Below are 24,309 nucleotides of genomic sequence, written 5' to 3' on the forward strand. Positions count from 1 at the left end.
CATTTCTTTTTGAACACTGTTATCCCCTTCCTCATATTCTCCTCCTTTCCCCTTTCCACTTCCTCCCCACAAATTGTAAATTTCATTTCCAACATAGTGTCTAGTTGTTGCATTAGTTCATCCTTTGTCCTGCTGTTTCTATGACTGCCTTTCCCTTCCATGGATCAGATAAACTTATATACAGGGGAAAAGGGTATAGAAAACTAAAACAAAACAAAAAAATAGAAATAACTGCATACGGGGCACACTAAGAACCTCTTATTTAAAATTCTTGGAGTTTATGTTGATATGCTTTACTGTATATGGTCCTATGCTATTGAGATCCCCTGCTAAGAATATCATACACATATTCTGGTTAGTACAAATGAAGGAAACATGCAACCTACATTTCTTTGGACCTGGCTTGCTTCATTTAATTTTTTCCAAGTCTTTCCATTTCCTTATGAATAGGGCAATGCCATTCTTTCTGATGGAAGCATAGAACTCCACTGTGTATATATACCACATCATCTTGATCTATTCATCTACTGAGGGGCATTTGGTTTGGATCCACATCTTAGCTCTGGTAAATAGTGCTGCAATGAACGTAGTTGTGTTGGTAGCTTTAGTGTGGCCTTGTTTGAGTAAATGCCCAGGAGTGGGATTGCTGGGTCATAGGGGAGCTCTATGTTTAGTCTTTTGAGGAACCTCCATACTGCTTTCCAGTCATTCTCCTACTCTTAACCCTGGAAACCATGAATTTGTTTTCCACTTTCACAATTTTGTCATTTTGAGAGTTTTATGAAACAGAATGATATAGTGTATGACCTTTTAAGATTGGATTTTTCATTTAATGTCCTTGAAATCTATGTGTATGTCATTATTGAGACATTTTAAGTGGTGTGAACTTTTCTGTGTGTTTTTTTTTTCTGTGTAAGTTTTTGTATGGTTAGATGCTTTCCTTTGTCTTTGATATATATTTACAACTAGAATGGTTGCATCATGTAGTAACTCAGTTTAACCTCCTGAGAATCAGCAGACTGTTTTGCAAAGTGGCTGCTTTCTCCAGGTTTCCCTTCTCCTCATCCACATATGCAAATTATTTTGCACAGCCATCCCAGTGGTTATGACTTCGTAATGATGAGTGGTTGTGAGCAGTTGTGCACGTGCTTATTGCCCATATGTGCATCTTATTGGAGAAACATCAACTGACATCTTTATCTATTTAAAAATTTGGCCATCTGTCTTTGTATTATTGATCAGTGTGCCATGGTTTGGGTTTGGTCTGAGCATGACCCACAAGGGTTCGTGGGCTAGAAATTGGTCCTCAGTGTGGTGATGCTGAGAGTTGGGCCTAATAGAGAATGATTTAGTCATTAGAGCTTCTGTCCTTTGAAGGGGCCAGTGTGGTTTGCATGGGACCTGGTTAATTCCCAAGTGAGTCTTGTTAGCTTCATTGTGTCCTCACTCTCACACTCACTCTCACCTGTCATGCCAGCAGTCAAGCATACTCTGACACCAGCAGTGTAGTACTCACCACAGGAACTTTATACACATTGAAAAATGGATTAGAGATTGTCACAACTTTGTGCTGGTCCTGGGCTTGAACTCAGGGCCTGGGCACTATTCTTGAGCTGTTTTGCTCAAGGCTAGCACTCTACCACTCAAGTCACAGCTTTACTTTCATGTTTTTGGTGGTTAACTGGAGATAAGAGTTGCAGGGATTTTACTTCTTGGGCTGGCTTTGAACTTGGATCCTCATATCTCAGTTTCCTGATCAGCTAGGATTCTAGGCATAAGCCACTCTGTGTCCAGTATTGTTAATTTTTAATCCAATAATTTAGGAAGTTCAAGAGAAAGAAAGCTTACTGCCATTTAACCTTGTTTTTATTTTGCTCCCCCACCCCATCTTGATGTATCAAGATTCTTTATTATTTTTGTTCTGTAAAACAACTTTCTTTAGTTGTTGTCTTAGGGACAAATGTTGTGAGTCTTCCTTCTTTTTGACAGTAACTAGATTTCTCCTTCATTCCTAAAAGATGTTTTTGCTGAACTGAGAGTTCTGGCTTGCTGGGCCTGTTTTGTCAATTTTTAGGTGCTATACCATTCCTCTTCCTGCCATGGCTCCTGGTGAGAAGTCCACAGTAGTCCTCTTTGGCTTTCTTACAGTCAAGGTGTCATTGCTCTCTTGATGCTCCTAGGGTTTATCATTTGGTTTTGTCTTTTAGTGTATTTGAAACTTTATGATGTATCCTGCCCTATAGTTCTTTGGGTTTATCCTGAAGAATTTGTTAGAGGTTCACTCAGCTTCTTGAATTTGTAGGGTTTTTTTTTTTTTGCCAAATTTTGGAACTTCACAGATATTATTTCTTTCCATACCCTTTTACCTTCACCATCTTTGTCCTCTCCTGGAATTCTGATGACACAAATTTTAAATCTTTTACTACATATTCGTCAGTTGATTTTGTTTTGGTCTTTCTGTTGTTCAGATTGTGTAAATTCTACTGTATCATCTATAAAATAACTGATCCTTTTTCTTGCCTTTTGTTTTTCAGTCATGATCTTAAACTCAGGACCTGAGCAGCCTTTTTGTTCCCTCTCTCAATACTAGCACTTTACTGCTCTGAGCCAAAGATCCACTTTCTTCCTTTTCTTGTCTTTTTTATTCTAAAAGTTTAATTTCCTTGACAGGACTATTTTTTCACTCACATCAAGTATAATTTATAATTGCTCACTGAAACATTTTTGTAACACCTGTTTTAAAAATCCTTGAGGCAGGTGCTGGTGATTCATGCCTGTAGTCCTACCTACTTGAGAGGCTGAGAAAGCAAGAATCACAATTACATTCCGGTCTAGGCAGAAAAAGTCCAAATGACTCTATGGAGGGAAGCTGGATATGGTGGCATGCCCTTATCATTTCAGCTATGACAGGAAACCTCAAATGGGCAGATCATGGTCCAGGTATTCCACCTAGACAAGTGGCCTGGAATTCATTGTTACACCTTCCACTGCATGGAGATCTAGGTTTCTGGTGCAGTGTGTATGGAGGCAGGTGTGGGGGGTGGGGGGTGCAGTGAAGTTTTGCCTGAGGTATCTGGCTTTTTCACAGGGTTATCTGTGGAAGGGAGAGTGCAGCAGGGAGCTATGAACATGAATGAGAAGGAGCTAAGCCTCTCCCAAGACACAGGCAGAAGCATTATTTATGAAACAGCTCCATCAGGTATAAGGTAGTAAAGATGGGTTTCCTTCTTTCAGTTATCTCATTCATAATAGCAAATGAACATATTTTAAATTGCCCTAGATGAAAAGGTTGCCTCTGTTAAGTAGCAATAATCACAAAAGCCAATTTTTCTTTTTACAGTTACACAAAGCTAATGCCCATGTTCTGTGTTAGTAGCTGAAGGGTAAAGAATAGATACCAAGCTGCCAATGTGGTAAAAGAGAGATAATCAGTGCACAGGACATAATGAAAGACAGAGAATACATGTAACTAAAATATAAGAGCATCTGCTTGCATTAAAGACAAAGTGTTCAGATAAAATCAACACTATTTTATAGGTCAAAAATATATAGCAAAATGTATAATATTATATTTTATCAAGCTTTCTTACTTGAGCTCTTAAGGTTTGTAGTTGTCCTTCATAATTCTGAGTCATTGCTAAATTACATTTTTCTAGACTGTCCAACTTCTGTCGAAGTAATCCCACCTGCATCAACAATCAAATTTAATTTTGATTTGTTTTACTAAATTTTACTTGACAAAATTAGAAAACGTACAAAAAAGAAACACCACATAAAACAAAGCACTTACCCAAGAATGAATATGTATACTACAGTTTACAAAATAGCTATGAATAATTAAATTCCTTAAACTCAATATTTCTAGCACTTCTCTCATTAGGTATACATGCAGTATGAATGTTTAGCAAAAGATCCTTATCACTATCACACTGTAATATAAGATGTAGAGTTTACTTTGCATTAGCTTTGTAAGAGGCTATGTCTTCATTACTCAAGCAAAACTTCTACTAACATAATTCAACCTCTTTTTTTTTTTTTTTTAAATTTTCTGTTTTGGCACTCATGCCTGCAAAAGGAACTCTGCTTCAGTGAATACTATGAATAATTGTTACATATTTTGTAAGAATTAACATATTAAAAAGTACAAATGGCTGGGTGCTGGTGGCTCAGCCTGTAATCCTAGTTACTAAGGAGGCTGAGATCTGAGTATCATGGTTCAAAGCCAGCCAGGGCAGGAAAGTCTGTGAGACTCTTATCTCCAATAAACCACAAGAAAACTGGAAGTGGCACTGTGGTTCAACTGGTATAGTGCTAGCCTTGAGCTGAAAAGCTGAGGAACAACTCAGGGACAGGCTCAGAGTTCAAGCCCCATGACCGACAAAAAATAAAATAAAATAAAAAAGTATAAATGGCTAGTTGTTGAGGATTGGGCTTATGAGATTCATCTTCTTAAAATGTAGGTAAGGCACCTGTTTACATATCTGTGTCATTATAGCTATGTAAGAAAGAACTAGTCCTTGCATATGTCAAGACTGACGACCTGTCTCTATGGTGAAAGAAACCAGATACCAATAACTAAGGACCACCATCCTTGGCCATGGCATAGTTAACTGCATTCAAACCTAAGTTCCACTGAAATGCCATGAGGTGAAAAACTGGCTGACAAAGTTAGTAGATGATGTTTCTCTTACACCTCACTTAAAAGAAAAATCCAGAGATAAGACATTGCACATTGGTCTCCCAGAACTCTGCCAGCCTGAGTACTCTCACACATTCTTTTCCTTCTTAAAATTTCTTTTATTTTTTATGTGGTACTGGGGAAATGAACCCAGGACCTCATGCATGCTAGCAAGCACTCACTCTACCACTAAGTCACATGCCCAGTCCCTCAAACATTCTGTGAGTACCAATACGTAGGTAAGAATGCTTCCTAAGGTGCTCAGGTGCTTCAGGAGCACCTGTGCCCCGTCGCCAAGTCATTCTCCTTGGTTCTACAATCAGTTTCTTTAAAAAAAATATTCTTTCTCTGTCTATTTATTTAGATGGTAGTGTGATTTGGACTCAGGTTCTCCTTCTTGATAGGCAGGCACTGGATAGCCAGGTCTGCAGCTCCTACCGTCAGTTCGTGTGTGTGTGTGTGTGTGTGTGTGTGTGTGTGTGTGTGTGCATGCGTGCGTGCGCGTGCGTGTGTGTGTGTGTGTGTGTGTGTGTGTGTATACCAGTACTGGAGCTTGAACTCAGGGCTCATGTTTATGCTTGGCTCCTTTGCTCAAGGCTGGCATAACTCCACTTCCTACAATCAATTTTGGACACCTTGTTTTCAGGAAATAGTCTTCTAGCGGATTACAAGAGGTGAATACTTCTGAACTCTGCCTTGAACAGAGACAAGTTTTTTTCTTCTTTTTTAATATATATTTTTAATTGTAAAGATACTGTACAGAGGGGTTACAGTTACACGAGCAAGGTAATGAGTCCGTTTCCTATCGAGCATTGTTACACCCACCTTTATTTTTCCCCTACCATCCCCTTCCTCCTCACCTCCCCAACTCCTCCCTCCCATCTCCCACCCTTCCCCACTCTGCGCCCCCTCTGCGTGGCTGCAAAGTTGTAAAGTTCATTTTCAACATAGTGTCTTGTACATCTCGTTGTTACAATGGGTCAACCTGTATCCTTATTTCAGCATTTTGTTATTTCCCTTCCCCTCCCCAAATTAGAAAATCGTATATACAAGATGCAGGGCACTGGAATAAAATACAGTGATGACAGGGATTGTACCTTGGAGGAAGAACATACAAAGAAAGAAAAAAAATCACATAGTACATTATAAGTACATTAAAAAGAACAGCAACAAAGATAAAACCTCTTGTGTCTCTATCTTGGGGTTCATTTCGCTTAGCATCAGGTTATACGGTCATATGTACATAGTTTTTTACCTTTTCTGCTTGTCCTAGACATATTCTAGTTATTGCAGATAAGGGAAACTATGGGACCTATGTTTCTTTGGGCCTGGCTTACTTCACTTAATATAATTTTTTCCAAGGCTTTCCATTTCCTAACAAATCGGATGTCATTCTTTCTGATACAGGCACAGAATTCCATTGTGTGTGTGTATATATATATATATGTATATATATATATTATATATACATATATATATATCACATTTTCTTGATCCATTCATCTACTGCAGAGCATCTGGGTTGGTTCCATATCTTAGCTATGGTGAATAATGCTGCGATAAACATAGTTTTGCTGGTAGATTTAGTATGACCTTGTTTGTGATTGTTTGGGTAAATGCCTAAGTGGGATTTCTGGGTCATAGGGGAGCTCTTTGTGTAGTCTTTTGAGGAAACTCCATACTGCTTTCGAAAGTGGTTGAACAAGTTTACATTCCCACCAACAGTGCAGTAGGGTTCCCTTTTGGCCACATCCCCTCCAGCATCTGTTGTTATTAGATTTCTTGATTACAAAGACAAGGTTTTGATAACCACTTATTTGTTTCTATAGTAACAAAAGAGTTTTGATTACAAACAATACTTAACATACATATTTGATGTTTATTTACTTTTATAGATGGCATAGTTACTGTAAGTCTATCTTCATCTGCAAGTAGCTATGAATTTTTGACTGTACTTATTTGATAACATAGTTTAATATATTATTTGCTAACAGTTTTCAGCTCATGCCTGAGCAAAACATCTACAGTAAAAAATATATCTCATAGAACATATCCTATAGAATAAGTACTATAGAAGACTAATAAGACTTGGGAATGAACAGTATATTAATGCATGCATTCCATACCTCTTGACCTTTCTGATCCAAACAAGTTTGTGCATTAGCTAATTCTTGATCCCGAAGATCTAATCGTGTCTCCAAAGCCCGCATCTTTCTTTCCCAGTCCAATTTTTTGTTGCTTACCATGATGTCAATTTGTTCCATTAATTCCTGAAGCTCAGCCTCACAAGGAGAAGTTCTGGCAATTGTAGAAAAGCAGAAGACATTAAATGTAAAGTGAGGGCATGAAAAATGACCACTGAATAGCTCAATCAGTTCCTCAAGATGTACAATTATTAAAGAAATCCAAATGCTGGGTATGAATTTTTAATTGAAAAGGTATTTTCAGAGCTAGCAATATATATGCCTATATATGTATATTATACATATACTTAAGTTTTAAAGTAATATTTTTGGCGTGGCCTAATGGTAAGGAATATATTTATTCTGGAAAATGGTGAAGACTAGATTAATATTCCTACAAATAAATACACATGTACCTTCCTCACTCATATCTTGAGGAGGCTTGGCAGAAGTAAATAGGGATGCTACTCACACCTGCCACGGAGAGAAAAGAAAGCTTGCTGCAGGCAGGACCAGATTCAGGAGCATTGACTCTGCTGCAGTGCTACTCCATGGAGAGAGAAACTTGACATAATGTCTATCTAGAAGGAACTGATCACAGAAGTGGACAGCAGAGGTTAAATCTTTAGTAACTCTGGCTACATGGTAAGAATCTAGGAATCTGGTCTACTAAGTTTGAAACAAGAACCCTGGTAAGGGCTGGTATTACTGGAGTAAAATCTGATGGGAACACAGGTTGCTAATGTCTTCAAAGGAGCCAAAGATTCCCCCAGGGAGCTGCCACATGCCCAGCCACTCAGACTGGCTAGGCAGGTGGTTAATGAAGCCTCAGATGTCAGCCTGAGGCACACACAAGGGCCACATTCTGTGAGCTATTTCAGTACTCATTTCAATATGGTGATCTGGCTTAGAGACCAGGGAGGAGGGCGGAAGAGAGAGAGGGAGAGGTGCAAAAAGACATTTGCTTCCTTTCTTTAGATTTGTTAAATTGGCATCTCGGGGCTAATTAAGGATCATTTAGCATTTTAAACAACTGAGGCTCAGAGAGGTTCAGGGCCACACAGCTAATGAGTATAATAACTTCCTATTTGCCACATGGCTAAAGACGGGAGGTTTTCATGAGGAACATCTTCAAAAATACTGCATAGATTTGCTCCATGGCAGTAAGGTTAGGAACAGCTATCATTGCAGGGGAGAAGTCCAACAGCTGAACTCCTATGGACAACACAGTTTAGCAAAATGAACACCAGAAAGCTAAACCATGCTTTGTCAGGGGTAGAGGGGCAGATGAATGAAGAGAGGAATGGTGAGCAAATATAGTAATAATATTCAATGTACATATGTGAAAGTAAAACCAGGTAACTTTAGGGGATGGGGGGAGCTGGGAGAGATGGGGAGGACAATGGAAGGTGTAACACTGGTCAGGAGGTACTGAGCATATAAACTGACTGGATGAATTGAAACCCTTTGTACAGCTACTTGAAGATATTTTTCAAAATTTAAAAATGATAAGAAAAAATGGCAAGAATTCATTTTTTCCCTTCCCTTTCCTTTCCACTCTCCTCTTTTCTGAAGCTTGAAGTTAGGACATAGGGCTCTGTCTTTTTTTTTTCCACTTAAAGCTAGCTCTCTACCACTTGTGCCACAGCTTTGGCTGTGGTGGTGTTTTTTGTGGGGTTTTTTTTTTTTTGGTGACATTTTGGTAGTTAATTGGAGACAAAAGTCACACTGGTTAATTGGAGATAAGACTCTCACAAACTTTCTTGCCTCTATTGACTTGAAACTGTGATCCTAGATCTCAGCCTCCTGAGTAGCTAGGATTACAGATGTGAGCCACCAGCACCACGTGAAGCTGCCTCTTTCTACTACAAAACTTCTCTACTTTCCTGCCAGAAAAATACTAGATACTTAAAGCAAATTTGTTAAGTGAATGAGTATAAGATTTCCAGACACTTCCCAATCCTCCTGTTTCCCCTCTGAATATATTTTGTTTACCAGTTTACTCTTTGAAGTGTATCACTTAGTTCTACAACATAATAAATAGCCCAGGTGTGGCAAAATGAGCTGAGCTGTGAGAGGGACTCCCATCCTGTCATTCAGCTAGATGAAGATCATTTTAGCTATCCTGCCCACGTAATTGTAACTCCTCTGTACAGTATGTTCACAAATAAAATAAAATTACATTAAAAAAAAAAAGATCATTTTAGCTTGGGATCTGGGCGTGGCCCGGACAAAGCCGTGGTTTCACACAGTTCCAAGGAGTTTGCATTTATCTAAAACCCCTATTTCTTTTCATACAGTTAGGAGTAAGCTAACTAGTCACTACCTGGTTTCTTGGGGGATCTAAGTGGAATACTTGATAGTTATCCTTACTGAATTTCAGCTTTCTAGTTCCAGCTTTTCTGTGTGGCTCAGTATGAAGGACTGGGAAAACAAGACACAGCGCTGACTACCTGGGCATGAAGATAGATTTGCAAGGCCAGCAGGGAAAATACAAGATTAACACATACATGCAGGTCCCTCAAAAAAGTGACTGAGTAAGACTTAAAGACTTGAACCTTTCCTCACCTAACAGCTGTCATGTTTCTTTTAGACAGTATATTCACTGTAGCTCCAAGTTGTGTGACTACTGCATATCTGACAAGTACTCACTGTTTATACAAGTGCAAATATATTATTCATAAATATAAATGGTTCCAGTTATTATATATCATATGACATATACTACAATGTTTATTATATTTTGAAATATCACATATTATATAACAGATTATATACAATATGTATCATACATATGATATATAATACATTATCTGTCAGATTATAGGGTTGCTTGGTATAATAAGGCCATCCAGGAAACAGCTGGCCAGGCTGGATCCTGGTGAGCATTGCTGGCTCAAAAATCTCAGCTCAGCCAGGCACTAGTGGCTCACACTTGATTCTAGTTAGTCAGAAGGCTGAGATCTGAGGATTACAGTTCAAAGCCAGCCCCAGCAAGAAAGTTCATTGTATTCTTATCTCCATTTAACCATCAATCCCCAATTCCCCCTACAAAAGCCTTAAGTAGAGCTGTGGCTCAAATGTTAAAGTGCCAACCTTGATCAAAAAGTTTAACGAAGTACCCAGACATACACACATACCGCTCAGCTAACAATTGGCCTACTTCTGTTTTACATCAAACTCAGCTTTTGTCAGATTTAATATTTCCTTTTGAGATTAACTTGTTTTATTGTTTTGTTGTATCTTCCACTCTTGTTTTTCAGTCATAATTACTAGCAGTTCAGCTGTCTCATTATCATCAGTATTTGCCCCTAAACCTAAATAATTTCAGAATTGAAAAGGCTTGACTTAGTCACCTTCACATCACTAGGCATTAACAGTCTTCACTACTTCCTGTAGTCAAATAACAGTTAAGTATTTCTCTTTATTTTCCCTTATGGATCCTCCCAACATTCCTGTGTTAATTCTTTCAACTTTAAAAAGTTAAATTAAGAGATAACTAAACAAGATTTCTTGTCTTCTAGCTCTGCAGACTTGGTGGACTGTGTCTGTTTAAGATATGAAAACTCACTTTGGGGTTTATGCTTGGGAGAAATTTAGCAGAAAAGAATCAAGGCCAAATCCTTCCGAATAAATAAATCCCTTAATGTAAAAAGACTGCAGAGTGACAGGAGAATCCAGGAAGCCTAGAATCAAAATACTAGGAGATGTTGGTGTGGGGTGGAGGGGGGACACAAAACATCAACCCAATGATATAAACAGAGGTATGAGTGGTATGTCAGGAGGATGCAGGAAATGGAGGAGATCACATTCAGAACAAAAGGACCAAAGCTGGGGGCTGGTGGCTCACACCTGTAATCCTAGCTACCCAGGAGGCTGAGATCTGAAGACTGTGATTCAAAGCCAGCTCATGCAGGAAAAGTCTGTGACACTCTTATCTCCAATTAATGACCAGAAAAAGCCAGAAGTGGAGCTATGACTCAAGTGGTAGAGCACTAGCTTTAAGTGAAAAATCTCAAGGACAGCACCCAGGCTCTGAGTTCAAGCTCAAGAACACACACACACACACACACACACACACACACACACACACACACACACACACACACACACACACACACACACACACACACACACACACACACACACACACACACACACACACACACACAGAGTTCCAGGTCTTACATTTAAGTCTAATACATTTTAAATTGATATTTTTATTTAGTGAGAGGTAGGAGTCCAATTTCATTCTTCTGTTTGTAGATCTCCACTATTCTGAGCATTCTTAGTGGAAAAGAACTCCTTTTCCCACTGTTTGTCCTTAACAACTGTGTCAAAAATCAATTGACTGAGCCAGATGCCAGTGGTTTATGCCTGTAATCCTAGCTACTCAAGAGGCTTAGATATGAGGGTCAAAGTTCAAAGCCAGCTGGGCAGTAAAGTCCATAAGACCAGTTAAACACACATACACACACACACACACACACACATACACACACACACACAGCTGTGGCTTAGTAGTAGAGTACTAGCATTGAGCAAAACACCCAGGGACAGCATCTAGGCCCTGAGTTCAACCCCCAATACTGGCACACATTCAGAAAAATCAGTTGTCTATAAATGCATGAATTATTTCTGCATTTTCTATTCTAGTGGTTTGTGGATCTTATGCTAATGCTATTTTGATTACTATACTTTAATATATTTTGGATACTATATCTCTGTTGTATATTTTGAAATCAAATAGTATGCCTCTTGCCTTTTTTTGCCCCTCAGGATTGCTTTGGTTACTTAGTGTCTCATCTCAGTGAGAATGGCTATTATCAAAAAGGCAAAAAATAGTAAGTGCTAGAAAGGATGTGGATAAAGAGAAATCCTTGTACACTATTGGTGAGAATGTAGGTTATGTAAGTTAGTAGTAAAGCCATGTTGGATAACAGTATGGACACATCTCAAAAAAATGAAACTGGAATGGTTTCTGGTCCTACTCCTGGATATGTATTCAAAGGAAATGGAATGAACATGTTGCAAAGATACCCATATTCCAATGATGATTTATATTGACAACAACCAGCATATGGGATCAACTTTAATTTCTACAAGCAGACTAAGCAATAAAGGGGCTGGGAAGATGGCTCAGTGGTAGAGCGCTTGCCTTGCATGCCTGAGGCCCTGGGTTCGATTCCTCAGCACCACATAAGCAAAAAGAAAAAAAAAAGCCGGAGGTGGTGCTGTGGCTCAAGTGGTAGAGAACTAGCCTTGAGCTGAAGAGCTGAGGGACAGCACCCAAGCCCAGAGTTCAGGCCCCACGACCGGACCCCCCCCCCCCAAAAAAAAAGAAAAAAAAGAAAATGTGGTCCATATACACGCGGGAATATTATGCAGGCATAAAAACATCATGGAGTCCCGTCACTAGCAACCATGTAGATATACCTAGAGGACATTATGGTAAGTGAAATTAGACAAGCTCAGAATGAAGACCACCACATGATGTCACTCATATGTGTACTCTCTAATAGAAATCAGAAGTAAAAGATGCCAGCTCCTGTGGCTCATGCTTGTAATCCTAGTTACTCAGAAGGCTGAAATCCGAGGATGACACTTGGAAGCCAGCCCAGCAGGAAAGTCCCCATGAGACTCTTATCTCCAATTAACCACCCCAAAATCAAAAGTAGCATTGTGGCTCAAGTGGTAGAAGCACTAGCCTTGAGCACCAAGAAGCTCAGGGACAGTGCCCAGGCCCTGAGTTTAAACCCTACAACTCACACACACACACACACACACACACACACACACACACACACACACACACACACAACAACAACAACAACAACAACAAAAAGGGTAAAAAAAGAAGTAGAATGATACTAGTGCACACAATATTTGTATTAAAAAACAAATTAAGTTCTAGTATTGTATAACACAATAGGGTGAGTACTATTATTATTTTTTGTCAGTCCTGGCTTCAAAGTGTGATCCTCAGATCTCAGTATCCTGAGTAGCTAGGATTGTGGGTGTGGCACCTAGCAAGGATGAGTGTTACTAATAAACATTCTACATATCAAATAATGAGAACAGAGCAATGTGAATGGATTCATCTTGATGATAGAAATTTAAAGTGACACACTTATCCATACAATGGACAAGGGACTCATATCTAAAATATAATTAGAACTCAAAAATTTAAATCCCCCAACAACAAATCCTCAAAGAAACAACTGCCCAATAAATAAGTGGGCTAAAGACTTAAAGAGAAACTTCTCTGAAGAGGAAAGAAGAATGGCCAATGAAGCAATGCTCAACTTCTCTAGCCATAAAAGAAATGCAAATCAAAACAACATTGAGATACCACCTCACCCCAGTTAGAATGGCTATAATCAAGAAATCTAATAACAACAGATGCTGGAGGGGATGTGGCCAAAAGGGAACCCTACTGCACTATTGGTGGGAGTGTAAACTTGTTTAGCCACTCTGGGAAGCAGTATGAAGGTTCCTCAAAAGACTCCATATAGAGCTCCCCTATGACCCAGCAATCCCACTTTTGGGCATTTACCCAAATGGTCACAAACAAGGTCATACTAAAGCTACCAGCACAACTATGTTTATTGCAGCATTATTTACCATAGCTAAGATATGGAACCAACCCAGATGCCCTCAGTAGAAGAATGGATCAAAGAAAATGTGATATACATATATATGTGATATATATATATATATATATATATATATATATATATGAATTCTATGCCTCCATCAGAAAGAATACACTGTCCCATTTGTTAGGAAATGGAAAGACTTGGAAAAAAACTATATTAAGTGAAGTAAGCCAGGCCCAAAGAAACATAGGTCTCATGGTTTCCCTTATTTGCAATAACTAGTATATGTCTAGGACAAGCAGAAAAGCTCAAAAGCTATTTACATATAAGATGATATTAAGTAAAATGAACCCCAAGATAGGGACACGTGGTTTTTTCTTTCTTGCTGTTGTTTTTTAACATATTTATAATGTAGTATGTGATTTTTTTATGTTGCTTTGGATGTCCCTCCCCCATGGTATAACCCCTATTGTCACTGTATTTGAATCCAGTGCCCTGCATCTTGTATATAAATTTTTCTAATTTGGGGAGGGGAGGGAAATAACAAAATGTTTAAATAAGGATACAGGTTGACCTATTGTAACAATAGATGTACAAGACACTATGTTGAAAACTAACTTTACAACTTCGGGTGGGGGGGGGAGGGAGGAGTTGGGAAGGTGGGGAGGGAAAAGATGGTAGGGGAAAAACAAAGGAGTCAAATGAGTCAAATACATGAGTCAAAAGATGGAGTTATACCTCATAAATCTATACAAAAAAGCAGAAAATAGGTCAGGCTCTGGTAGCTCACACTTATCATCCTCGCTACTCAAATGGCTGAGATATAAGAATGTCAGCCCAGACAGACAAATCCACAAGACTCTTATTTCCAAGTAGCCAGAAAAAAAGACAGAAGTGGAAGCATGGCTCAAATGGCAGAGTACCAGTCATGAGTGGACAAAGCCAAGTGAGTGCTTCAGGCCTGGAGTTCAAGGCACTAAATAAATAAAAAATTAAAGAGCCAGATTCCAATGCATCATTCAAGACATATTTGGAGATGACCCTGAGTAATTCTGCAGATGGGAGGTTTTCATCTTATACTCAAAAGTGCAGGCTTATATTCTGGTTTTTAAAAGGGTGGCCCTTCATCAGACAGAATGCTGTGACGGCATGTGATTTGTTTTACAAAACTTGAAGGTAAAGTGAACTCATAGCAAGAATGCTGGGCAGGTGACGATACTGAGCATTCTGGGGCAACTAGGATGGAATGCCAGCCGCCACCATCAATCAAGAGAATGGAGGTGGAGAGACAAGGCTGCACAAAGAGAGTTCAGACAAATGCAGAAATCAAGCCCAATACTGGCACACAAAAATTAACAACTTAAGAAGCAACAGCAACTTAACAATTGCTTGTGGCAGAAAATGGGAGTAATTGTCAAATTTTTATATTAGCTTCAGGACATAACCTAACTGTAATAATATCAAAAGGTGAAAATAGGACATGTTCCTCAGAGATCCCCATGAAGGTCAGCTTTAGTCTGCCTTGTCTGGTGGTGAAGCTATACCAACATAACCATGCCATCGCATTCACCTACAAAATATCTACAAAAGCTGTGCTGGATTCTCTTGTTTTAAATACCCTTCTTTAATAGGATCCCACTTGTACTGATTTCTGAATGCCTGGCCCCACTCTTTGGGTGTGGAATTCACATTTGATCTCCTTATGGTTTGGCACTATTCTCTTTAGTACTGCATCGTCCCTTCCATTCATGCATCGAATACAGTGACTCATACCCACCCTGTGTCCTGTGCTCTGCTGGTCCTATAGCGCAACAGGGAGGAGACAAACATTGCTGAACAGGATGCCTACAGGGGCCTACAGTGCATCGCTACCAGCACATGGGCGATACTGCTCTTTGTTTCCCATTCTTGTCTCAATTTCTCATTCCTTTCTTCATCTCAGGCTCAATTCAAGCTTTTATATGAACCACTTAAGTTTCAAACGGTGCACCTTTCTTCTGGAGAGAAGCTCTCTCTCCCTGCCATCCTTGTGTGTGTTTGGTATTCTCACAAATGTTCCAGTTGATTCTATGGTACCAGAAACCTGAATCCCTCAAAATACTAGGTCAGGGTAGGGGTGTCTGACCCCCATGGCACATGACTAAGTCTACACTGATCAAACCTTTGGTTATTTAAATGTAATTACTAATTGATTTCACTAACCATTTATAAACATTGTCTTGTAAAAAGTACATTCACATGTATCCTTCACAGTGGTATGTTTTAGTATTTTTTAAAAAACTTTTAGTAGTAACTTAATTTTCTCAAAGAAATTTTCTTTTATTTCCTTTCTTTCTCCCTTTCTTCCTCTTGGATTTCCATTTGTCAAAATTAGTAATTTTCTATATTCTATACTGTGTTAATATTTCAAAATTAAGCTAAAACAGGATTATTTGTGTGTGTGTGTATGTGTGTTGGTCATGAGGTTTGATATCAGAGCCTGTGTACTGTCCCTAAGCATTTTTGCTCAAGCCTAATGCTCTACTACTTGAGCCACAGCTCTATTTCTGGATTTTTGCTTGTTAGCTGGGGATAAGAATCTCACATATTTTTCTGCCCAATATGGCTTTGAATCATGATCATCAGATCTCAGTCTCCTGAGTAGCTAGGGCCACAAAAATGAGCCACCAACACCTCACAACAGGATTGTTACCCTCTGGAATATTGCCCTTTTTGCTTCATCTAAGAAACAAGAAATAAAAGAATCTTTAAATTTTTATTACTTGGAGGGGTATGCTTGTGCAAGGGGGTAGAGGGCAAATTCAATGGACAGAGAACAGGGAGGTATGGTATAAAGCTATCCAGAAGTCAAGAGAATCTAGTAATTAAAAAGAATTTGAATGTGCAAAAGAATACATCATTAAATCTTATGAAAATCTCAGTACATAGGCTTATATTAGGAAAAGCTGAATATTTTTACATAATGTAGTTAAGACTATTGGCTCATTAAAAATCTGTTTTTGTTTTTTTGGGGGGGTCTGGTCTCGGCCTGGGTGCTGTCCCTCAGCTCTTCAGCTCAAGACTAGTGCTCTACCACTTGAGCCACAGAGCCACTTCTGGCTTTTTTCTCTTTGCTTATGTGGTGCTGAGGAATCAAACCTAGGGCCTCAGGCATGCAAGGCAAGTGCTCTACCACTGAGCCACCTTCCCAGCCCCATGGCTCATTAAAAATCTGGTAACTAAAGCTGTGTTTCTGAATACATGAGTCTGGAGGAAAAGGATACTTTTGTTTTTGTCGGTCATGGGGCTTGAACTCTGGGCTTGGGTGCTGTCCTTGTGCTCTTCAGCTCAAGGCGAACGCTCTACCGCTTGAGCCACAGCACCACTTCCAGTTTTCTAGCGGTTTATTGAAGATAAGAGTCTCACAAACTTTCCTGCCCGGGCTGGCTTTGAACTGCGATCCTCAGATCTCAGCCTCCTGACTAGCTAGAATTACAGGCGTGAGCCACCACTGGAAAAGGATACTTTTAAGGGTTATGAAGGATTTACTTAGAAGCAGTTTTAAAGGATGTTCGAAATTCAGATGCAATAAGGTATGCTTTCATATTCACTGGCTTTGGTTCTTTGAAAATACAGTAACTCCCATGGAATGTTAGAAGATTTAGGCGGATCTTGTATCGGTAGCTAGATTTTTTGGAAGAATTTAAGAAGATTCTATGGAAGAGATCAAAGGCTAAAACATAAGTAAAAGGATATAGATAAAGAAAACTTGGCATCAATGGAGTATGCTGGTAATCTTAGCTAATCAGGAGCTAAGAGGTCAAGATAATCATGGTTGGAAGTCAGTCTGGGCAGAAAAGTCACTGATATTCTACCTCCAGTTAACTAGCAAAAAGCTGGGCTGGGGACATGGCTCAAATGGTGGAGCAGCAGCTATGAGCAAGCAAGCTGGGTGAGTACTAGGCCCCTGTACCTACTAGCGCCAGTACCTACGAAGAATAAAGTGAAAGATTCAATTGAAAAAATGAGACTTGGTTAAAGATGGGTGAACATCCATTTTTTGCTCCTTCCTCAAATCCTACTAATAAAAAGGCAATTGGACTAGGAGTGGTTCTCACCTGGAGGCTGAGCTAGTAGGATTCCAAGTTTGCAGCCAGACTGGGCTATTGTGAAACATTGTCTCAACAAAACAATACAGAGCAAATGGATATTTTTTAACTCACAAAGTTAAGCTTAAAAGGGCAAACATGAGAGTTGGCAGTGGTGAAACTCAGGTACTTGTGGCAGTATGAGGAAAGCAGGAGCCTGAAGTCAGGAGGAATGGATGTCAAGGGTGTGACTCCCAGGTGTTCGCTCTCACTCATGTTTCACTGGACACACATTCTCTGGGGGCCAGTAAAAGAAGAAAGGCTTCATGTGGTTAGGATCACCAGGTACAGTGAAGGCTGAGAAGCACCTGGAAACTGGTATGTCAAGAGTAAGTCTAAATCTCTACAGCCCCTTTCCTCTTTGGCTCCCAGACTGCTAATCACCAACTTCTACCCCATAGGAAGGAGATTAAAAGAGGGATCTCACTTGTCTGAAACTAGCATTGGGTCTTTTGAGGAAAGCCCATATGACCACACAGAGAAGCCTTCCCTCATTTTTTTTTTTAACTCATCACTCAACCAGGACTGAGTGGTCAAGGAACGTAGTTCATACAACAGAGAAGGTCAGACAAATGCAAATGGAAAGGCATGCAAAAAAGAAGAAAATTATGAAGAGGAAAACTTCAGAAATCTGTAATATGATACCACAGTGATTTATGGCAGGAAGTACACATTGTGCAGGGAAGGGAAAAATAGTATGTGACTTGCAGATGGCTAGGATTTATAAAGCCAGACAGAGACAAACAGAATACTGATCTTCCCAAATATACAATGTATTGGGAACACAGAATAACAAAAACTGTGACTGAGTGTGTATACACATGTATCTCTATGTATACACAGTCACAGTTTTTGTATCTGTGTGTGTGTGTATGTGTGTGTGTGCATGAATGTGTATGTTTGGTAGGGCATGTAGTAGTAGACATAAAAATGTCCAGTGTAAGAGCCAGTAGATATTGCCTAAAACTGAAAAATCCTGAGTAGCAATAAAGCATGTTATTTAGCCACATGGTTGTAAACATCAAAGGAAGAGGGTCCACTGAAAAAATTCTAAGTGCCTTTGGGAGTAGAAAACTGGGCAGGGAAGCACAGGGATTGCTGTATTTTGGTAACACTAAGAACTAAATGCATCTGATGTACATACATTTTTCTTCATATCAACAAATGACATAGATTCACACATTTATGTAGCACTCTGAACAGTTCATTGAAGATACAAAAAAAAAAAAACTTCTCCAGAAAATTAAGGCAAATGTGGTGGCTCATGGTTATAACCTCAGGTATCTGGAAGCAGAGACAGTGAGTTTCTGTTTGAAGTCAGTCCAGGCAAAAAGACCCCTTTTCTTGATGAACAAGCCAGGCAGTGGTAATACTTGTAATCCCAGCTATGGGGAAGCATAGTTAGGTTAATGGTCCAGGATGGTCTAAGTTGATCCCCCTGTGGGTCTTTAAGATTAGACCCACAGAGTCACATTAATCGATTATTAGTAAATCATTTGAAATGTTGCCCCAGTCTTCCCACCAAAAATAACTGATATATTCTATAGAAATACATTTCAAAATTCATGATTTCAAAATTCTGTTTATCAGGGAGCTTTAGCATAATTAAGTTATTAAATAGAAACAATGCAGTACTTACCCTATTGTATTGTGGGCTTGGTTCTCCATGCTAAACTGCTACATCTGGCTTATGTGTCTTGATTTTTAGCCTGTTAGGAGAAACAAAACCTTGATTCCTAAAATGCTCCCATTTATGAACCTGTGAAACATGGAAACTTTGCTATTGGCAAGCCAGTGAGTCTGGATTTTCCTTGATCATGCAGATCACAGAAAGTTGAGCTTTTTTTATTTTTTTCGTCCCCACGCACGTACGATCTGGGTTTAGGAAGAGCTGAACCACGTGGCTGGGACCGAAATGAAAGCCTGTCACTATGTGCTGAGTACTAGGCACATCGCTCCCTGTAGGAGGCCGCCGGGAGACTCCCTTGACCCTCGAGACACAGGATCCTCTCGGCGGTGCTGGCCCTTTCTTTCGATCAGTTCTGTGTCTTTCGTTAACATGACTATAACTCGAGATTTAGAGCAGAGTCCGGAACTGCCTTAAGATGGACAACACCGGCTTCGGGCCCTGGCTTCTTTCTGGACAAAAGTAGGTGGGAATACACGCGCGGAGGACTGAGTTTCCGTGAGGAGGTCACCCTTGGGATGGACGGGCGAAGGACCGCAAGGAAGGTCCGCTGCTCCAGCGTGTGCGTGGGGACCCACGGCGGGGGGCTGCGGGGCGGGCGGGCGGTCAGGGAGGTGGGGGAGCTGCGGGGGGCTGCGGGGGGTTGCGGGGCGGGCGGGCGGGGGAGTGGCCGCGCGCAGCGCCCGGCAGCGGTGCAGACGCGGGCGGTGGGGAGGGGAGAAAGGCCCGCTCACACCTTCCGTGAGGAGCCCACTTGGCGGGTTCGGGGCTGGGCTGGGGACTGGCCAGGCTCCGCGTCCCTCGCCCCAGCCCCGGCCCCGGGGGTCGCTCTTAGGGTCCGCCCGCCCCGCGCACAGCCAGGGCCCCGGAGCGGCTACCTGCGCGGCGCGGCGCGTCTCCCGCCGGCAGAACGGGACTGAGGCCCGGAGGGCTGGGCTGGGGGCTGGGCCGCCGCGTGGGGCCCTGCCGCCCTGCCGCCCGCCGCCCACCGGCCACCGGCCCGACTCCCGCCGAGGCCCGCCGCGCCGCGGGTTTCCGCGCGGCCGGTCGTTGCTTCGCGCCACCCGCCGGCGGTTGCCTTGGAGACGCGTCCCTCCCGCCCCCCGGCGCCTGCGCAGACATCCGGGAGCCCTGCGCCCGGGGCGCAGGCCAGGGCTGGGGCCCGTTCCCCACGGAGATTCCCGCACTCAGCCGGGGCCGCACCGCAGGGGAACGACTGTTGAGTGAAGGAACGCACTAGATCGCGAAGGAGCGGACGCGGAATCCCGGCTCCGCCGCACCCGCCCGCCGCCTTCGCCCCGCTCCCGCATCTGAAATGCGGAGCCTGAAACCGGGGAAAGGAAGCCGTCCTTTCCCGCGCCGCGGTCTCCCGCCCGCAGCGGCTGCCGGCCCGGCCCTCCAGCGCCGCGGCAGCCGCGCACCTGTCCTCGCCGCGCAGCGCCGCGGTCCCGGGAACTCTGACCTCGCCCGAGCAGAGCGCATTCGCTCCCTCCGGGGAAGGCCGCCTTCCCGGGCAACGGGACGCGACTCCACATTCGACACTCCACCGCCCAGTTCCAAGAAGAATCCACGACAGAATCCCCGTTACACCCCCTCGATTTCACAAAGGAATTGAAAAAAAAAAGGGAAAAAAGGATTGAGAGATATATAAATATATACTTACATGAGTTTATACTTAGTTTGTATTATGTATATTTACGTATTTATCCTTACTATGTATACCATAATGTATGGTATATAAATGATTAAACACATAACATATATAGAATATATACCGTACATTAAGTATATTACAGTACTACATATATATTATGTTATATTAAACACATAACACATATAGAATATATACCATACATTAAGTATATTACAGTACTACATATATATCATGTTATATTAAACACATAACATATAGAATATATCATACATTAAGTATATTACAGTGCTACATATATATCATATATATTTTCCCACTGATAAGTTGAGTACGTTTTGTAAGCACTTGAATATTCTATTTAGGAAACATTGTTACATTTATTTCGGGAACAAAATTGTTTTCCAATAGTCCAATTTCTAACTTGTAAAGTCTTTTATCTTGGCCTTTGTAACTTTAATACCAAGTTGCTACTTTAATAAGGCTATCGATTTAAAACCAACCCACATATCTCTATGAAGATTCTGTCTGCTTATAAAAACCATTTTCTATGTCTTGATAAGTTCCGTGTCATGGGTGAGTCGTGTAACATTTAGCTTAGATTACTAGTTTTAATTAGTGCTTACATCTCCTATGTTATGATTGAAGAGTGACAATTTCATCTTAAAACTTTCCATAGTCATACTCTTTTCTGGCCTGAATTAAATGAGTTACCATATTGTCCCTAGCCTAATGATAGGAAAATGAACTAAGGTGGAAATTTCCTAAAATTTCAGGATACCCAAAATATTTTTTCTCTGTGTAGATTTTTACCACTGGTGGGTACTTTCAAGTTCATTATTCATCTCTTAGGTTCAGAAATACCCTGAGAGACAAATGTTATAGACTATATTCATAATTCCCTTCAGCACATTCAGAAATCCAGGCTTAGAGATGACCCAACTAGTTCAAGACATAACTAAGACATAAAACATCTTATTCATCCAACTCCAAATCTGGTGCTCTTCACTCTGTCCAAAATTTCATTCTTTAGCAGTCTGAGTCTTGTACAAGTGACTGTAGATTCCACATTTTCAGAAGGAAGAATGGATGAGGGGAAGACAAAATCTGTGAGAAGACATATTTTTAAATGGATCTTAGGAAAATTTAAAAATAGACTAGACCCCATCCACCCAAGTTGATAGCAATAAACATGTTTATTTCAGAGTGATTGTCAAGATTTAGAATGTAATAGATGGTCTCCTCAGTTCCTCTCCTTACTCAGTAAGAAGTATTGGCAAAGGCTTGAATTCTCACTTTTGTTTCATCTTTTCAGATGAAATTGTTTTGAAAGGGATGAGGCAATTAGGAAGGTCCCAAAATCCGGGCAAGGAAGTGTGGATCCAGGGTGGAAAGACTTTTGAATAGGGCTAGTGCAAGAGAGCTTACTCCTGAAAGAACAGCAAAGAAGTCAGGATAACAGAAGGAATATATAACCAGATATGTTCAAAGGGGAAAAGAGGAGGCACTGGAGATAGCCCAAGGAAGGAAAGCTAATAAAAAATAACTATACTAATAGACTAAATATTTAAAAATTGAAAAAAACCTGCATAGCCAAATTGTTTTACAGCAAAATAGAAAATGGACATGCAATTTTTACATATGTGAGATGATGTAAAACAATCTACTTAATGTGAGTCATTGTATTAAATAAAATGCAGATCATATTTTTAAAGCAAGTGCAAACATATATTTAAATAACTATATCTTATGCATGGAAAATATTTCAGAAAAATACTTGACAATAATTACAGAAGTGAATTATACAGAGAATACATTCTAACTTCTTTATATTACATGAAGAAACTCAGACCCAAAGAAGTATAATTATTGGACTAGTGTTATTGCTAATAAGGGCAAGAACAGATGCTATATTCAGGTTTTTAATCATACCATGCTACTGTAAATGGAAGCAACTTTAAGGAGTTTCCTAAAAATGATTCAATACATGTTCATTTTATCCACTCTAATATTAATGTATCTATTTTTTTATACTCTTGATGTTGGTACTGGGCTTGAAATCAGAGCCTCACACTTGGCTTTCTTTCTTTGTGTTCATTTTGTGTTCTGGGGCTTGAACTCAGGGCATGGCTGCTGTCCCTGAGCTTTTATGCTTAAGGCTCTACCACTCGAGCCACAGCTCCCCTTCTGGCTTTTTCTTGGCAGTTTTATTGGAGATAAGAATCTCACAGACTTTCTTTCCTAAGCTGGCCTAGAACCTTGATCCTCAGATCTTAGCCTCCTGAGTTGCTAAGATTACAGGTGTAAGCCACTAGCTCCAGGTTCATTTAGCTTTCTTACTCAAAGTTGGTACTCCATCTCTTGCACCACACCTCCACTTTCAGCTTTTTTTTGGTAGTTGATTGATTATAGAGAATTGAGTATCCTGGAATTTTTTGCCCTGGATGGCTTTAAATTGCAATACTTAGATCTCAACCTTCTAAGTAAGTAGGATTATAGGCATGAGTCACCAGCACCTGGCTATCTTACAGAATTTTAATGGTTTAATTATTATATTTTCACATATGTGTATGATATCTTGGTCATATTTACTCCCTCTTAATCCTGTCTTTTCATCCTTCTCCCTTTAGGGAGTCCCTTCAATCCTTCCAACGTTTACATCCATGTCACATTTCATGCATTAGAAGTTTCCCTCTTTATGTACTGGGAGCTGCCACTAACCTCAAACATTCTGGCAGCATGTGTAACAGGTGGAGTCCCACTTTCTCCATAGGCTGCTCAGTTTGTTTCCTCAAGGGTAGTGAGAATCAGGGGAGAAAATGGAGTTATTAGTCTTGGACACAAAGGAGAAAAACTGAAGAGCCCAGGCATTCTTCCTGCCAGTCTCAGATCTTTCAGACCCTGCCTAGCAGTATTCTGGTTCTGCATGATTCTCAAGGAGATCTCATGTCACCAGGGGGGAAGTCTCCTGCCACCATGCCCATCAGTTACTAGGATCTCTGCTGCTTAAACTTCTTACCAAGACCACATCAGAACCCAGTAATCACACATGACCAGTGCCTAACACATTGGGAAGCAAGTCCCAAGAATTGAGGGTGTCTATATAATGCACTTTGACCTTTTGCTAAGCAGAAGGGCTATGCAGTGAGAGACTATCTTGATTGACTTGGGAGTGCCTTGAAAGTTTCTCACTTCAAAATCATCACTGAGGAGCTCAGGGTTGGGAGAGAGGTTGCATCATTTGTGACCTTTAGGTATGCAAATATTTCATTTACTCATACAAGACGTCTCTCAGTTGTCTCTAGTCAGCTCTGCTTCTCCAAAGACAATTTAGAGCCTAAGGGAAGAAGACTGTTTCTTAGTCTTTGCTGGCCAGGTGCTAGA

The 24,309-nt window shown here is 40.6% G+C and overlaps 1 protein-coding gene across 5 annotated transcripts in view; it reads right to left on the reverse strand.

Moving 5' to 3' along the window:
- Deup1 (deuterosome assembly protein 1) overlaps positions 1 to 20,780 on the reverse strand; it is an 82,341-nt gene extending 61,561 nt beyond the window's left edge. For 2 of the 5 annotated variants that reach the window (XM_069989533.1, XM_069989532.1), the window contains exons 1-4: positions 20,153 to 20,307; positions 19,227 to 19,296; positions 6,805 to 6,976; positions 3,591 to 3,686 (exon numbers count right to left, since the gene is read on the reverse strand). In XM_069989533.1, the coding sequence (XP_069845634.1) occupies positions 3,591 to 3,686; positions 6,805 to 6,976; positions 19,227 to 19,255 (297 nt within the window). In that variant the 5' untranslated portion in view covers positions 19,256 to 19,296; positions 20,153 to 20,307. Of the gene's footprint in view, positions 1 to 3,590; positions 3,687 to 6,804; positions 6,977 to 19,226; positions 19,297 to 20,152; positions 20,308 to 20,695 lie in introns of those variants that run through there. The other 3 variants (XM_069989530.1, XM_069989529.1, XM_069989531.1) reach the window with 3 other exon arrangements.
- Between the last annotated feature and the right edge of the window lie 3,529 nt (positions 20,781 to 24,309).

The sequence above is a fragment of the Dipodomys merriami genome, unplaced genomic scaffold (assembly GCF_024711535.1).
Source record: "Dipodomys merriami isolate MVZ:Mamm:240054 unplaced genomic scaffold, mDipMer1.0.p SCAF_38, whole genome shotgun sequence".
Classification (NCBI taxonomy): Eukaryota; Metazoa; Chordata; class Mammalia; order Rodentia; family Heteromyidae; genus Dipodomys; species Dipodomys merriami.